Genomic DNA, 15,681 nt, shown 5'->3' with positions numbered 1-15,681 from the left:
AGCTGCCCTCCGCTGACCATTCCTCCCCCAGATTGTCCATGTCCTTGTCCATCTGGCCACGCTTCCAACCAGGATTGTTTTACAGACTCGAGACACACACCACATTCAGTTATTAATTACTACAATTTGTACTCATAAAAAGTTCACACGGCACAGTCAGAAGAGGACTGGTCCTAAGTTTCACCCCCTTTAAGTATTTTTTTCCTAGCCACTGTGCATCAACACTGTTGTTGTTTGCTCCTTTGGGTTTCAGGCTGGGTGTTTTGTAAAAGCACTTTGTGACAACATCTGATATAAAAGGGGCTTCATTAATACATTTGATTGATTAATTTTCAAAACAATTTATGTATTTGGTTTTGTAGGCAATTTGAGTAGAAGCACACAACATTTCAACCACATGTAGTATGCTATCTGTATGCTACCTACATCTGAAGGGTGAACTAGGAAACAAGCATGATCATGGCTGACTGGTACTGGAGTGGGACACCTGTTAAATCTCCTCTGTGCGAAATGACACGATCCTCCACCATTCCAGCTCTGCTCTGCTAACCTCCTGGGTTTGATAATATCAGTCATTTACAGTGATGTACAGGATATGTAGGTGAATAGGCTGTAGAGACCAGACAGACAGACAGAAGCTGAGTCCACAGGAATACTCCCAAAGAAACATTAGGTGCAAACAACACTGGGTGTGTTCAGTCTGTTTCACTTTAGACACATTTTACAAATAACTGAATGACAAAATGAACACACCCCAAGTAAATGTACTAGGTCTTGAGAAACTCTTCATCTCCCAATTACAAACATCTGTCGGTTTCCATGGGCATGTTACTGCAGCGATGATTTGTGTCCGCAGCGATGATTTGTGTCCGTAGCGACAACCGTGTTTCCGTATGTAGCTAGAGCTTGGACTAGGACTTCAGCAGGTCTTTCAGCGCATTCAGGTTCTCTCCTTCAGGAGCCTCAGGCCATGCGCTGTGGTCTACACACACACACGCACACAGGCATGCAAGCACACACACACACACACACAATGTAGAATGAAATGCATGTGAACATTTGCAAGTGACATACTGTGTGTGTGTGTGTGTGTGTCTACCTGGTATTTGCCACATAGCGTGGTAGAGACTCTGTCCGGCGTCGACCCTTAGAGTGGCTCCAGAGATGAATGAAGCAGCAGGAGACAATAGAAAACACACTGCTGGAGAGATCTAAAAACACATAGACACACATATAAACATACACAAACACACACACAAACACATAAACACACATACACACACAACAGAGAAAAGGTGTGTGTAACAAATACAATGATCAGCCATAACATTATGACCACTGACAGGTGAAGTGAATAACACTGATACACCCATCAGCCATAACATTATGACCACTGACAGGTGAAGTGAATAACACTGATACACCCATCAGCCATAACATTATGACCACTGACAGGTGAAGTGAATAACACTGATACACCCATCAGCCATAACATTGTGACCACTGACAGGTGAAGTGAATAACACTGATACACCCATCAGCCATAACATTGTGACCACTGACAGGTGAAGTGAATAACACTGATACACCCATCAGCCATAACATTATGACCACTGACAGGTGAAGTGAATAACACTGATACACCCATCAGCCATAACATTATGACCACTGACAGGTGAAGTGAATAACACTGATAATCTCGTTATCATGGCATCTGTCAGTGGGTGGGATATATTAGGCAGCAAGTGAACATTCTGTCCTCAAAGTTGATGTCTTAAAAGCAGGAAAAATGGGCAAGTGTAAGGATCTGAGCGACTTTGACAAGGACTAAATTGTGATGGATAGATGACTGGGTCAGAGCATCTCCAAAACTGCAGCCGTTGTGGGGTGTTCCTGGTCTGCAGTGGTCAGTACCTATCAAAAGGACCAAGGAAGGAAAAGCAGTAAACCGGCGACAGGGTCATGGGCTCATTGATGCACGTGGGGAGTGAAGGCTGGCAAGTGTGGTCTGATCCAACAGACAAGCTACTGTAGCTCAAATTGCTGAAAAAGTTAATGCTGGAACTGATAGAAAGGTGTCAGAACACACAGTGTATCACAGTTTGTTGCGGATGGGGCTGTGTAGCCACAGATCAGTCGGGCAACCTGGACCATGGAGCAATGGAAGAAGGTTATGAATCATGTTTTCTTTTACATCTCATGGATGGCTGGGTGCGTGAGCGGTGCTTACCTGGAGAACACATGGCACCAGGATGCACCATGGGAAGGAGACAAGCCAGAGGAGGCAGTGTGATGCTTTGTGCAATGTTCTGATTGGAAACCTTGGGTTCTGTCATTCATGTGGATGTTACTTTGACACGTATCACCTACCTAAGCATTGTTCCAGACCATGTGCACCCTTTCATGGCAACGGTATTCCCTGATGGCATTGGCCTCTTTCTGCAGAATAATGCGCCCTGCCACAAAGTGAAAATGGTTCAGGAATGGTTTGAGGAACACAACAACAATGAGTTCAAGGTGTTGACTTGGCCTCCAAATTCTCCAGATCTCAATCCAGTCGAGCATCTGTGGGATGTGCAGGACAAACAAGTCCAATCCATGGAGGCCCCATCTCGCAACTCACAGTACTTAAAGGATCTGCTGCTAATGTTTTGGTGCCAGATACCACAGCACACCTTCAGAGGTCTAGTGGAGTCCATGTCTCGATAGCTCAGGGCTGTTTTGGTGGCAAAAGGAGGACCTACACAATATTAGGCAGGTGGTCATAATGTTATGGCTGATATGTGTATACTTGTACAAGTATCCTCAAAAGTTTACAAAGCAAGGAAAATCTGTCAATTTGGTAATTTTAGTCTGTAATTAAGGATAAAGTGTCAGGGTTAGGGAATATATTTATTTGAGCAAAATCAAATACTGGTACTAAAGTATTGTAATAACAACATGTGAATGTGTGTACACACACCTCCTCTGGGACCCCAAGTCTTTTAGCAGGGCTGAAAGGAATCGACATCTGAAACAATGCTGGTCCATATTCTTTGTAGTTCTCCATGGCTGTCTTGGAGAAGATGGTTCCCTGAAAGACATGATGCGGAAATACCTCCTCACCTCAACACCCATTGGATGAGGAAACCACGGTCAATCCCTTCTGACCTTCTCCTCCAATGGGTACTGAGAATCTCCCATATGGCTTTGAGTCATGAGACAGTGTTGGTCTGCCGGGCTAGAGTCATGAGACTGTGTTGGTCTGCCGGACTAGAGTCATGAGACAGTGTTGGTCTGCCGGACTAGAGTCATGAGACAGTGTTGGTCTGCCAGACTAGAGTCATGAGACTGTGTTGGTCTACCGGACTAGAGTCATGAGACTGTGTTGGTCTGCCGGACTAGAGTCATGAGACTGTGTTGGTCTGCCGGACTAGAGTCATGAGACTGTGTTGGTCTGCCGGACTAGAGTCATGAGACTGTGTTGGTCTGCCGGACTAGAGTCATGAGACAGTGTTGGTCTGCCGGACTAGAGTCATGAGACAGTGTTGGTCTGCCGGACTAGAGTCATGAGACTGTGTTGGTCTGCCGGATTAGAGTCATGAGACAGTGTTGGTCTGCCGGGCTAGAGTCATGAGACTGTGTTGGTCTGCCGGACTAGAGTCATGAGACAGTGTTGGTCTGCCGGACTAGAGTCATGAGACTGTGTTGGTCTGCCGGACTAGAGTCATGAGACTGTGTTGGTCTGCCGGACTAGAGTCATGAGACTGTGTTGGTCTGCCGGACTAGAGTCATGAGACTGTAAAATCACGGTAAAGACACAGTAATACACGAAAAGGACACGGTAAAACACGGAGAACACACGTACCGGTGCGATGGCATTGACTCGGACGCCGGAAGATGCCCACTCGATAGCCAAGGTCTTAGTCAGGTTGTCTACCCCCGCTCGCGCTGCTCCAGTGTGACTGAACACAGAATACAAGGACCATGAGTCAGCGAAAAAGAAAGATGGTGTGTGTGTGTTTACAGGAGGAGAGTATGTATGTATATATGTATGTGAAGGAGAAACGTGTGTGCGAGAGTTCGAGACTCACGCCATGCCAGGGAAACCCTTCCACATGTCAGCGATGATGTTGAGGATCACTCCTCCATTCTCCTTCATCCACCCAGTGTACACTGCAGAATCACACACACACACACGTTACAAAAACAAACATACAAAGGTTACACAAAAAGAGGTTACACAAACACACACCCATGAACTTGATGTTGATGTTTAATCTATTTTATCTGATTACCACCCAGACAGAGACACACCCACCCAGACAGACACACACACACAGCCAGACAGACACACACACACACCCCCAGACAGACACACACACACACACACCCCCAGACAGACACACACACACACACACACCCAGACAGACACACACACACACACACACACACCCAGACAAACACACACACACACACACACACACACCCAGACAGACACACATACACACACCCAGACAGACACACACACCCAGACAGACACACACACCCAGACAGACACACACACAGACAGACACACACACACACAGACACACACACAGACAGAGAGACACACACACACACCCAGACACACCCACACACACCCACACCCACACACACACAAACCCAGACAGACACACACACAAACCCAGACAGACACACACACAAACCCAGACAGACACACACACAAACCCAGACAGACACACACACAAACCCAGACAGACACACACACACAGACACACACAAACCCAGACACGCCCAGGGAGGCAGACACACACCAGACAGACAGGCAAACACCCAGACAGACAGACAGACACCCAGACAGACAGGCTGACACCCAGACAGACACCCAGACAGACAGGTAGACAGACAGGCAGACACCCAGACAGACAGGCTGACACCCAGACAGACAGGTAGACAGACAGGCAGACACCCAGACAGACAGACAGGTAGACAGACAGGCAGACATCCAGACAGACAGGTAGACAGACAGGCAGACATCCAGACAGACAGACAGGCAGACATCCAGACAGACAGACCCTCCTTGCAGCAGTGGAAGGTTCCGGTGAGGTTGGTGTCCATCACCGCCTTCCACCCTTTAGAAGACATGTGTTCTGCTGGACTGCTGAATTGGCCTCCTCCGTTATTCACCAGGTAGTCGATACGATGATGCTGTTTCAGCACTGACTGCACAAGAGACTTCACCTACACACAAACAGACACGTACCCTATGTACAGAAGGAAGTGAGTGTATATCTCCTAAGAGTTTGATAGTGTGTCCTACCTCGTCCTCGTTGCGGATGTTGCAGGGTATAGGAGTGACCCTGCCATGACTGGATGGGGGTATACTCTTTTTCAACTCCTCGGCAGCAGTCTCCAACTGCCCCACCTTCCTACTAGCGATGACCACATTACAGCCTACACACACACACAAACAGAATTTTAATTTTCTTTTGTGTCCAGACCACAGACAATTTACATAGGACTGGTCATCCCACCAAATTTAGCCCAAAAGCTGATGGAAATCTCAAAAAGAAAAACAGGGTAACATCAAAGTATCACCAGGGTAACATCACAATAACATTAATGTATGCTCAAGGTAACACCAGGGTAACATCAACGTATCCTCAAGGTAACACCCGGGTAACATCAACGTATCCTCAAGGTAACACCAACGTATCCTCAAGGTAACACCCGGGTAACATCAACGTATCCTCAAGGTAACACCCGGGTAACATCAACGTATCCTCAAGGTAACACCAACGTATCCTCAAGGTAACACCCGGGTAACATCAACGTATCCTCAAGGTAACACCCGGGTAACATCAACGTATCCTCAAGGTAACACCCGGGTAACATCAACGTATCCTCAAGGTAACACCCGGGTAACATCAACGTATCCTCAAGGTAACACCCGGGTAACATCAATGTATCCTCAAGGTAACACCCGGGTAACATCAATGTATCCTCAAGGTAACACCCGGGTAACATCAACGTATCCTCAAGGTAACATCCATGTAACTACAGGTCTCTATTGCTACAATCAATGTCGAAGTATACCAGTCAACTTAGTCAACCATGAATACCAGAGAATTCTTGACAAAGCGAGGTCATCTGTTAAAATGAACCAAACATGGATCTGGTAACAGGTCAATGATCCCAAACACACACACAAACCTGCAACAGAATGGCAAAAAAAAGAAATTAGGGTTTGCAATGTCCAAATGCTGTGGGGGACTCAATGCGGGTTGTGGATATCAATGCATGAATTTCCACACGCATGCAACTGTCTACCTGTCGCTGTCAATGTTGCACTGACCCAAAGCTAAAGAAACCCCCAAACAAAGTATCTAGGGTAAAGTTCATTTTCATTGATGTGATCACCAAGCTTCTCCTGCAATGTCTAAACACCGTAGATGAAACGTCAGAACACACACTTCATGTACCTAGGTGCAGTAGCTCGGAAGAGATAGCTTTGCCGATGCCGGTGCCTCCTCCCGTCACAACAGCAACTTTGTGGTCGAATAACCCAGCTCTGAACACACTGGAAACGGACATGTTTCTTCCGGATACGCTACTAAAGTACCACAAGTCACGTGAGCTGCCGTACTTAGGAGCGCGTTTTGACGCCCACTCCAGCATTCAACGTGGTTTGACAGCCATAATGATCTTCCGTTTAAGTTTTATACACCTCCCAGAATGTTTGAGGTTACTGATAACGGCATCGAATGACCTTCCCAATAATATTCTAAAGGCACTCTGTACATTCACCTGACCAGGTAAACATCTTAAAACGTATAACCACACTGGTTACCTCGTCGAAGTCTACTTTCCTTTTTCAACCCACCTCACTCTCCTTAAAAATGTACTCCCTGACCAATCAGCACTTTGTGACTGGAGACGTAGGGGGTACGCCCTCAACTCCTGAACAGTAAAGCTTTTAAACATCTAAACACGTGTGAAGGAAAACTGTCACTCTTACTTCCGTTGACATATTTCATATAATTAGAAGACACTGGGCTGTTCACCGTCTTGCAACCCTAAAAATACACCCTAGATGTACCTACCACAACGGTTCTTGGCTGTCCCGGTAGCAAACGTTTCTTTTGGTTTTATTCTCAGCCACTGCAATTTACATGAAAACATTTTAATTCCCTGTGGGTCTCAAGGTCCAGTGCTAGCAACAGCTTACAGGTTCCACCCACCAGTGGCCATTGCTCTATTTCTAGGAAACCGTACTCATACACTTGCTCAGGTTAACATACCTATGAAGACATTTGCCTGAAACCACCTTAGTGAATGACTAATTTGGTGCCTGTCCATTACTAAGTATCTTGGCGATACCCAGGCAGAGGACTTCTGAATCACTATGGTAAATGTGTTGGTCAGAACATGACGTTTTATCATTATAGCAGATGCTGTAAGGCTCTCTGACTTGGAGCAACATTTAGGATGAAATGCCTTTCTGTAGGGCATACATTTCTTACTTTGCTGCCTCAGGGATAAGAACCAGCTACCTTTCATGGATTTGCTCATCCTAGTAGCCAAAACCTGTTTAAAAGGCAACAGCATCCAGAAACACCAAGACAGGATAATTGACAGGATAATTAGAGCAACAGAAAGACAGACTCCGTAGTTCCGCTCTGAACTTTTATTACGGTGGATTGTTTGACCCGATGTAGCGTCCAGTTTGGAGAAAAACTGTACAAAACAAGAGACAGTCTGGTCCAATAAGAATCTACTGGTCCTTCAGCTCCTTCAGCCTCCTGATGGCAGACTTCACTGTGACTGCAGACGTTGTGCTGAAACAGAAAGGTTGAACCATTTAAGAGAACGTTTTTGTATATCGTACAGAGATAGACAGGATCCCAAAAATAGAAGCAGACACCCATTTGCTATGGCAAAAATTACCCTAATAACACCTCACATCTTGTGGACTCCAAGGATTACAAACCAAAACACAGCATGCGTCCTACTAAGGTTTAAGGCCTGGTCTACCAATCTGAAATTTGCATTAAGCGTTTGGCTTCAACTAGGCTTAACTTGTCCGTAAAACAAGTCAGAGAGACAGTAACCGTGCCACAGAGATTAAAAACTGCCCCATTTAATTACTTAGGGATACACCCATGGACAAATCTGACTTAACATACAGGGTCATTTACATTTTGGCTGATCCAACCGGAGACATCCATCAGAAGATAAACCACCGCCACTTAACTGGTCAGATCAGGGTGGACATTGGAACAGCCATAATGTACTCCCCTAATGTAGACTTTTGCATCATTCACAGTTCAGGGGTATACTCTATTACAAAACATTGATTTTCACACCTAACAGGCCTTGATTAATATTCACAGACGAGAGCAACCAGGTAGAATGTTGTCCCCTTGCTTCCAGCTGACACTGAGCCTTTTGTTCCAAGCCAGCTGTAATACCCGCCTTTCAAGGGCAGTGAAAACCGACAAAGAGGACCAAACAAAGCCTTTACGGATTTCCTCACAGAACATAACACCAACACAACCAATCAATCAAAATGTATTTATAAAGCGCTTTTTACAACAGCAGTTGTCACAAAGTGCTTTACAGAGACACCCGGCCTTAAACCCCAAGGAGCAAACAACAGTAGTGTTGAATTTCAGTGGCTAGGAAAAACCCCCTAAGAAGGTCGAATTTTAGGAAGAAACCTAGAGAGGACCCAGGCTCAGAGGGGTGACCAGTCCTCTTCTGGCTGTGCCGGGTGAGATATTAAGAGTCCAATTGGAATAATAAATAAATTTCTCTTGGCTAAATCCAGAGTATATTTGATTTTAGACTAGGTCAGAAGTATGACCAGGTGGACAAGGACAGGAACAGCAACGGTCCCCCAAACCAGGTAATCCGCAGGTGTGGACCAGGACCTCATCTCCTTCTAAAATTTAAAATTGGAGGAAACTGAGAAAAGTTAGTAGTACATCCCTCATGTCCCCCAGCATGTCCCCCAGCACAATAATATAACAACCTAGTGCCAGTGACGGTGTAGAACAATGCTAGGAAGCCAAGTGCCTGGAGGGACATAGGAACCTGCAGGACAGCGTCTCAGCTGGACATAAGACCAGTCTGACCTCTAGGAGAACACCAGAATGTCTGAGAAGGGATTTCACCTAGTTCCCTTCAATACTGTGGTCAATAGCCATCTCTGAAAGATCCTAACAGCAAGGCTTCATGGGTCAATTGCGACACATTGATCTACGGACTCAACGGCAGTGATTTGAGACAGCCAACCGTTAGATGGATGGACAAAGCGTGCCCAGGCGTGCGCACACAAACTTCACTTTGCAACTTACTTGTATGTCCAGGCGCCCCCAGCAACAGTCTTCATGCAGGAACCACAATGCCAGATACCAACGGCCCTCCTCTTCATCTTTGTCTGCACATCAAACAAACATCAGTAAAACAGGAGCACTGTACACTGCAACAGGAGCACTGTACACTGCAACAGGAGCACTGTACACTGCAACAGGAGCACTGTACACTGCAACAGGAGCACTGTACAAGTGGATGTCTAGTTGTTTTGCCAGATTCATGGAGGCTTCTCGAACATCTTACCTTTCCGCAGAAGGAGCAGGTATACTTGGCGTGCTGGCTGATCTCAATCTTCTTCACCATCTTCCTGAGCGACGCGCCGTAACGCGTGCCATATTTACCCACGATCCCCACCTTCTTGGTGCGCTTGGCCTAAGGAAGAGGGACCCAACTTGTTTTACTCAAAGGGGACATGTATGGCAAACAGCTACAGAAACCCAGGCAGTCTTATGACATTAAACTTGTTATAAACAACGAAGTGTTTCCCAATCCTGGGTACCCAAAGGGGTGGATATTCTTGGCCTAACACACACACACACACACACACACACACACACACACACACACACACGTTTCAAATGTTGCCCAACCACTTACACATTAGATTGACGTTATCAACCCTATTAAGTCTTTCATTTGAATCAGGTATGCGAGTGCTAGGGCAAAAACATGCACACCTTTGGGTCCCGAGGACCAGGTTTGAGAAACACTAATAAAGCCATGACCATCTCCCATGTGAAGGAGAACTTCCAAACACGGCCAACAAGTTTACCCGTTAGGTAACTTATTCATATTTATACTATAGACCAAAGCATGACATTTAACTCATGGTCCTTGGCGTTGACAGCACAGAAAACCGGACAATAAATGTCTGGCAAACGCGCATGGTATTAATATACAAACATGCAGTTACCGGGACTTCAACATTAGCTCACATTAGCCGCTTCAGCGTAGCTCAGTGGGCAAAACATGAGCCGACATCTAAATCTAAACTTGGGTAACGTTATTGTGACTACTGTATGGTAAGGTTTCTCATAACATTCCACAACAATTAGTACGACCTTCGTGTAACTCAACGCCAGCAATGAAAATGGTGTAAAGCGGAGAACCATGCACATAGCAGCGGCCCTTGCTTGGACTAACAACTATATGCACGGAATTAATGTCACATCTAGTATTTTGTTCACAAAAATATTCATAATAACTTGTGGATATGATGGATAATTATTTCAATAGGATATAAGATGCACAATTCGAATACTACTCGCTTGGGATTAGTTAGATTGTCCAGGATTATGAAAAGGGCAATTTCGGCTCACCATTGTAGCTGAGGAGACGTAGGTCCAAAGAGGAAGAAGACAGGGCGCATGCGCAATTTACCCCTCTGGAATGTGTTGCATTCTGGGATGTTGGCGGTGTTTTGTGACTTCGGAGACTGCATGATCGATAACTAAAGAAGTCGGTAAATGTTTCTCACTTGTCTATATTGTATATAATTTAGCTGAGCCATAATCAATCAATTACGTTTTCATAATTCCTCATTATGGATCACTTTGGGAATTAAACTCAGAGCCCTGGCGCCTGAGCTATGCTCAACAAACTCAAATGCACAAGAAAAGTAGGACAAAAACAGTTTATTTTGAAACGTTTTAATATACACGTGTGATCTATAGCAGAGTCACAAAGAAGCACATTTTACACAAGATCGTGTGTGTTAACACAAATCACAGACATACAAAAACCGACAGAAAATCACACACTATTGCACTTGTGAGGATGGAAAGTTGGATTTTCAGATAAATTCTGTGTGTGTGTGTGTGTGTATTTGCTTGGATACATTTTTTTTTGGTAAACAAATCCCCTGGAAAGTTGTTTTTATTTTAAATACTTGGACGCAGATATTTAATCTAAATTCTAACCACATTCATTGATAAAGGTAACCCAAATGAAAAAATCACAAAAAATACTTTGAAAACATTTATGTAATTAAAATAAATATAATTCCCTAATGAGAATACGTTAGTACACCCATGCCTTCACCATCACATCAATATACAAAGGACAGTGGGTCCCACCAAATTCCAGCCAAATTTTCACTCAGAGAATTCTTGAGGAGAATGTAATGCCATGTTTAAAAAAGGACAATGCTCCAAAACACACAACCAAGCTACACAGCTGCTCAAAAAGAAGAAATGGAGGTGTATGGTATGGGCCAGGCAAATACAATTGAAATGTTGTGGGGGACTTAAAGCAAGGTATTCATGCAAGAAAGCCCTTGAACATTACAGTTGAACCAGTACGGTAAAGAACATTGGGGAAGAAATCCTCACAGTCAGTGAATGAGACTGATATACAGTTAGGCTACAGTTGTGCTCATAAGTTTGCATACCCTGGCAGAAATTGTGAAATTCTGGCACTGATTATGAAAATATGCAAAAACTGTCTTATATTTATAGGTAATGATCATATCAAGACATATTATCACATAGTTGTTTGGCTCCTTTTTAAATCATAATGATAACAGAAATCATCCAAAGGGCCCTGATCAAAAGTTTACACACCCTTGAATGTTTGGCCTTATTACAGACACACAAGGTGACACACAGAGGTAAAAATTGTCAATTTCCCACACCTTTTTAAATTGCAATTAGTGTCTGTGTATAATAGTCAATGAGTTTGTTAGCTCTCATGTGGATGCACTGAGCAGGCTAGATACTGAGCCATGGGGAGCCGAAAAGAACTGTCAAAAGACCTGTGTAACAAGGTAATGGAATGTCATAAAGATGCAAAAGGATATACAAAGCCTTGCAAATGCCAGGCAGTACTGTTCAATCACTTAGTGGAAAATTTGGAGATCTCTTGATACCAAGCCAAGGTCAAACAAAAATGAGCTGCATGGTCGAGTTGTCAGAAAGAAGCATTTACTGCGTCAGTGCCACAAAAAATCCAGGAGTGGCCATCACAGTCTCCCGAGCTTAATATCATCGAGCCATTCTGGGGAGATCTCAAATGTGCGGTTCATGCAAGATGACCAAAGACTTTGCATGAACTGAGGCATTTTTCCAAGATGAATGGGCAGCTATACCATCTGCAAGAATTCGGGGCCTCATAGACAACTATTACAAAAGACTACATGCTGTCATTGATGCTAAAGGGGGCAATACACAGTATTAAGAACTAAGGGTATGCAGACTTTTGGGGTCAGTTCAGTTTTTTTCTTTATTGCCATGTTTTGTTTTATGATTGTGCCATTCTGTTATAACCTACAGTTGAATATGAATCCCACCAGAAATAAAATGAATGTTTTGCCTGCTCACTCATGTTTTCTTTAAAAATGATACATATATTACCAATTCTCCCAAGGGTATGCAAACGTTTGAGTACAACTGTAAATAAACATCCATAAGTAAAAATAGAGACAACTTTTCGTGAGTGTACTTGACGAGGGGATATTGATCTAGGTAATTATTTAACTTGTTTAAGTGCAGAAAAAGTGAAACTGCAGTAAAACGACTTATTCTACAGTCTGAATTAAAGTATCATAAAGTAGGCTAGATATGTTTATTCACCATAATATTTATATAAATTACAGCAACATCCACGCAGGCAATGCGATTGAGTTCACGTTGGAGACGGGAGGAAGATGATCTGTTTATTATGGAGTAATTATATTTAGTAACAACGTTAATGTTCATATTTAATAGCACCGTGTATAACCACGAATGATAATTATTTTCCGGACCCACTTTTTGATGTTTTTGGCGTGTGTAAGTGCGCGTGTGCATCCAAGGGGTTAACCGGATGACAACCGCCGGGTAACTACAGACGCCACGAGAGCTCGCCCGTCTGCGCGTTCGTGGTGGAAACACATTTGATGTTTGCTGCAAGTGTCTAGACTAGCAGAAGCTATGAATGAGCGAAGTGCTGTTACGATTTTGTAGTTTGCACCGATACTTGGATATTTAGAGATTGAAATCCTCCATTACACGTCTTCGAGATGAAGCTAACCCGGAAGCTGGTTCTGGCCAAAGCTAAGGCCACGGATCTGGACAGCGTGAAGAAACTAAACTGCTGGTAGATTTCACTGTGATGCTATGGATAAATTAAGGCACTAACTGTGTATATAGTATGCAACTGTTATACGACAATGGTCATGTGCTAGTTTATTTAGCAAGGCTCTTAGATCCACGAAGAACTCATGTCAGCTAGCAGAGCCCAGAGTCCAAACTAAACATTGCCGAGCTGCGTTTAGCAGTTATACTGCACACAATTGGAATTAATTGCCAGAAGATCTTAGACACGCCCCAAACGTATACATTTTTAAATCCAGGTTAAAAGCACTTTGACTAGGTTAAAAGCCTATGACTGAGCGCTTAAGCTTATAGCTTTTATAGCTTCCTATGTTTTTATCTCATTTTTATTCTTTCTATCTTCACATTTTTTCTTTTTTTTTGTAAAGCACATTGAATTGCTTCTATGTATGACTTTATAAATAAACTTGCTTGCTTTAATGTCTCTTATCTTTCAGGGGCTGCAATTTGTCAGATGTGAGTATGATATTTCCTATACTATTCTTGCCTTCTAACTGCTTGTAGTGTAGCCAAGTTGACATCAGATATCCTGGTTGAAGTGGATTCTGGTGACCACCTAGTTTTTTCTGAAGTATATCATGCTCCCCTGTCTTTCTTCCCTCAACCTTTTTACATTCTCCACCTTTCCTGCTCTCCTTAGATCTCCATCTTTACCCAGATACCCCACATTGAGGTCCTCACTCTCAGGTTGGTGCGCACACACACACACACACTTTGAAAGTAGAGCTCACAAGTTAATATTATCACACCATATTAACCTAGTCTTGTCTCCCTGTGGTCTCCAGCGTCAACTCGATTTCATCGCTCTCCGCTCTGTCGGGGTGTGTGTGTCTGAATGAGCTGTACCTCAGACGGAACCAGATCCCGTCTCTTTCTGAGCTCTCTCATCTCCGCCCCCTCACACGCCTCAGAGTACTCTGGTTGGCCGAGAACCCCTGCTGCGGAACGGAGGCGGGCCAATATCGTCTTAACGTGCTGAGATGCTTGCCCCGTCTACACAAACTGGACAACCAGGGTCTGTTTCTGTGTTTGAGTAGTCCAGAGGCCATGATAGCTCGGTGTTATGGTTATAATTGCGTGTATCTGTGTGTGTTTAGCGGTGACAGAGGAGGAGCTTTCTCTTGCTCTGGAGAAGGGGGAAGAGATAACCACACCCCCTGCCTCAGCAAAGAACCAGCTGCCCACCAATGACCAGCCAGAGAACCTGAACTCCACCAATGGTCAGGCAGAGGCAGAGTCAGAGAACGACCCCCTAAACTACAGTATGGAGGAGACCAAGTAAGGCTCAACCCCTCATCAACACACGTCTTGCTGTCCCTGTGGGGACCTGCCTAAACTTAACTTAGCCCTAATCGACATACCTAAACTCAACCTCAGTTCAAACCCTCTGCCTATTTTCTGCCAAAAAATACCTTGTAGTCTTTCTCTCTGTAGTAAGATCCGGGAGCAGTTGGGAATGAGGCCTATTCCCAGAGACAAGTTCCCACCTCTCGCCTCTCCTACGCTTCGACCTGCAGCTAAGAAGGTAACACACACACACACACACACACACACACACACTCACAGACAAATGTGTTCTGTACTGTGTCTGTAAAATCCTGGCATGTGACACGTGAGGACGTGTGTTTTCAGTCCCACACTCTGGAGGCGGTGTTGATGCTGCTGAAAGATCTGGAGGAAGAGGAGCTGCACATTGTTCTCATGGCAACCCAGAATAGACTTCTAACTCACACACAACCAGAGCTGACACATTCAGTGGCAATCACTGACACACACACTCTGACAATCTCCAAAGAGAGTATGACAGACATCCAGCACTGACACACGCCAATAACAGACCGTCTCCCCACATTGACACACGCCAATAACAGACCGTCTCCCCACATTGACACATACCCAGATGGTATTCGTCACAGTCACGTCTAGAAGCTTTGTCTCTGCTGACTAGCCAGGAGTAGCTGAGGGGAAGTTTCCTGCACTTCCAGGACAGACCTCCCAAATCCTAAAAGTTACTGACCAGGGACAGTATCACCCTTCTCAAGCTCACGCTCCCCACCCTGTCACCCAGTACCCCCCCCCCCCACCAGCCTCCAGAATGTGTGAGATCTGGCTTAATAACAGTCAATGTCTTGCTACCGGTTTTGTGTAAATAAACATACGCTGATGTGCAAAAACTATTTAATAAATTTGAAATGGACAATGGATACACATTTAAACAGGAAAAATTTAC

The 15,681-nt window shown here is 44.4% G+C and overlaps 3 protein-coding genes across 7 annotated transcripts; 1 reads left to right on the top strand and 2 right to left on the bottom strand.

Annotated features, from left to right (window-relative positions):
• Positions 1-321: 321 nt before the first annotated feature.
• On the bottom strand, positions 322-7,352 carry pecr (peroxisomal trans-2-enoyl-CoA reductase). Of its 4 annotated transcripts, XR_003781643.2 has the most exons (9): positions 6,465-7,352; positions 5,303-5,436; positions 5,058-5,223; positions 4,074-4,155; positions 3,848-3,944; positions 2,963-3,073; positions 1,100-1,211; positions 754-982; positions 322-610 (listed from the first exon to the last, which is right to left on the bottom strand). XR_003781643.2 is itself a non-coding variant. In XM_029119058.2 (8 exons), exons 1-8 carry the CDS (start codon positions 6,658-6,660, stop codon positions 912-914), a joined length of 969 nt encoding a protein of 322 aa, XP_028974891.2. In that variant the 5' UTR covers positions 6,661-7,352; the 3' UTR covers positions 322-911. The 4 variants fall into 4 exon arrangements, 3 of the variants coding, with proteins under 3 accessions (XP_028974891.2, XP_028974893.2, XP_028974892.1); XM_029119058.2 differs by having other exon boundaries at positions 322-982; XM_029119060.2 differs by lacking the exon at positions 6,465-7,352 and adding an exon at positions 6,105-6,451 and having other exon boundaries at positions 322-982.
• Positions 7,353-7,654: 302 nt separating this feature from the next.
• On the bottom strand, positions 7,655-10,784 carry rpl37a (ribosomal protein L37a). Its single transcript, XM_010866895.3, has 4 exons — positions 10,680-10,784; positions 9,604-9,732; positions 9,342-9,424; positions 7,655-7,820 (listed from the first exon to the last, which is right to left on the bottom strand). Exons 1-4 carry the CDS (start codon positions 10,680-10,682, stop codon positions 7,757-7,759), a joined length of 279 nt encoding a protein of 92 aa, XP_010865197.1. The 5' UTR covers positions 10,683-10,784; the 3' UTR covers positions 7,655-7,756.
• A 2,356-nt stretch (positions 10,785-13,140) lies between these two features.
• On the top strand, positions 13,141-15,631 carry cfap410 (cilia and flagella associated protein 410). Of its 2 annotated transcripts, none has more exons than XM_010866906.3 (7): positions 13,141-13,434; positions 13,889-13,907; positions 14,092-14,138; positions 14,237-14,466; positions 14,549-14,729; positions 14,871-14,976; positions 15,084-15,631. In XM_010866906.3, exons 1-7 carry the CDS (start codon positions 13,358-13,360, stop codon positions 15,270-15,272), a joined length of 849 nt encoding a protein of 282 aa, XP_010865208.1. In that variant the 5' UTR covers positions 13,141-13,357; the 3' UTR covers positions 15,273-15,631. The 2 variants fall into 2 exon arrangements, with proteins under 2 accessions (XP_010865208.1, XP_010865209.1); XM_010866907.3 differs by having other exon boundaries at positions 13,142-13,434; positions 14,886-14,976.
• The last annotated feature ends 50 nt before the right edge of the window (positions 15,632-15,681 follow it).

This window comes from Esox lucius, chromosome 3 (genome assembly GCF_011004845.1).
Source record: "Esox lucius isolate fEsoLuc1 chromosome 3, fEsoLuc1.pri, whole genome shotgun sequence".
Lineage (NCBI taxonomy): Eukaryota > Metazoa > Chordata > Actinopteri > Esociformes > Esocidae > Esox > Esox lucius.
This window is presented reverse-complemented; position numbering and strand designations above follow the sequence as displayed.

Coding starts and splice junctions, on each gene's coding strand:
- cfap410 (XM_010866906.3), top strand. CDS start 13,358: ATGAAGCTAACCCGGAAGCTGGTTCTGGCCAAAGCTAAGGCCACGGAT. Junction 14,139..14,236: donor ATTGAGGTCCTCACTCTCAG/GTTGGTGCGCAC, acceptor TGTGGTCTCCAG/CGTCAACTCGATTTCATCGC. Junction 14,730..14,870: donor TACAGTATGGAGGAGACCAA/GTAAGGCTCAAC, acceptor AATACCTTGTAG/TCTTTCTCTCTGTAGTAAGA.
- pecr (XM_029119058.2), bottom strand. CDS start 6,660: ATGCTGGAGTGGGCGTCAAAACGCGCTCCTAAGTACGGCAGCTCACGT. Junction 5,224..5,302: donor ACATCCGCAACGAGGACGAG/GTAGGACACACT, acceptor GTTTGTGTGTAG/GTGAAGTCTCTTGTGCAGTC. Junction 1,212..2,962: donor GACTTGGGGTCCCAGAGGAG/GTGTGTGTACAC, acceptor ATGTGTTTTTAG/ATCTCTCCAGCAGTGTGTTT.
- rpl37a (XM_010866895.3), bottom strand. Junction 9,425..9,603: donor CCTGCTCCTTCTGCGGAAAG/GTAAGATGTTCG, acceptor TTTGATGTGCAG/ACAAAGATGAAGAGGAGGGC. Junction 7,821..9,341: donor GGGGGCGCCTGGACATACAA/GTAAGTTGCAAA, acceptor TTTCTGTTTCAG/CACAACGTCTGCAGTCACAG.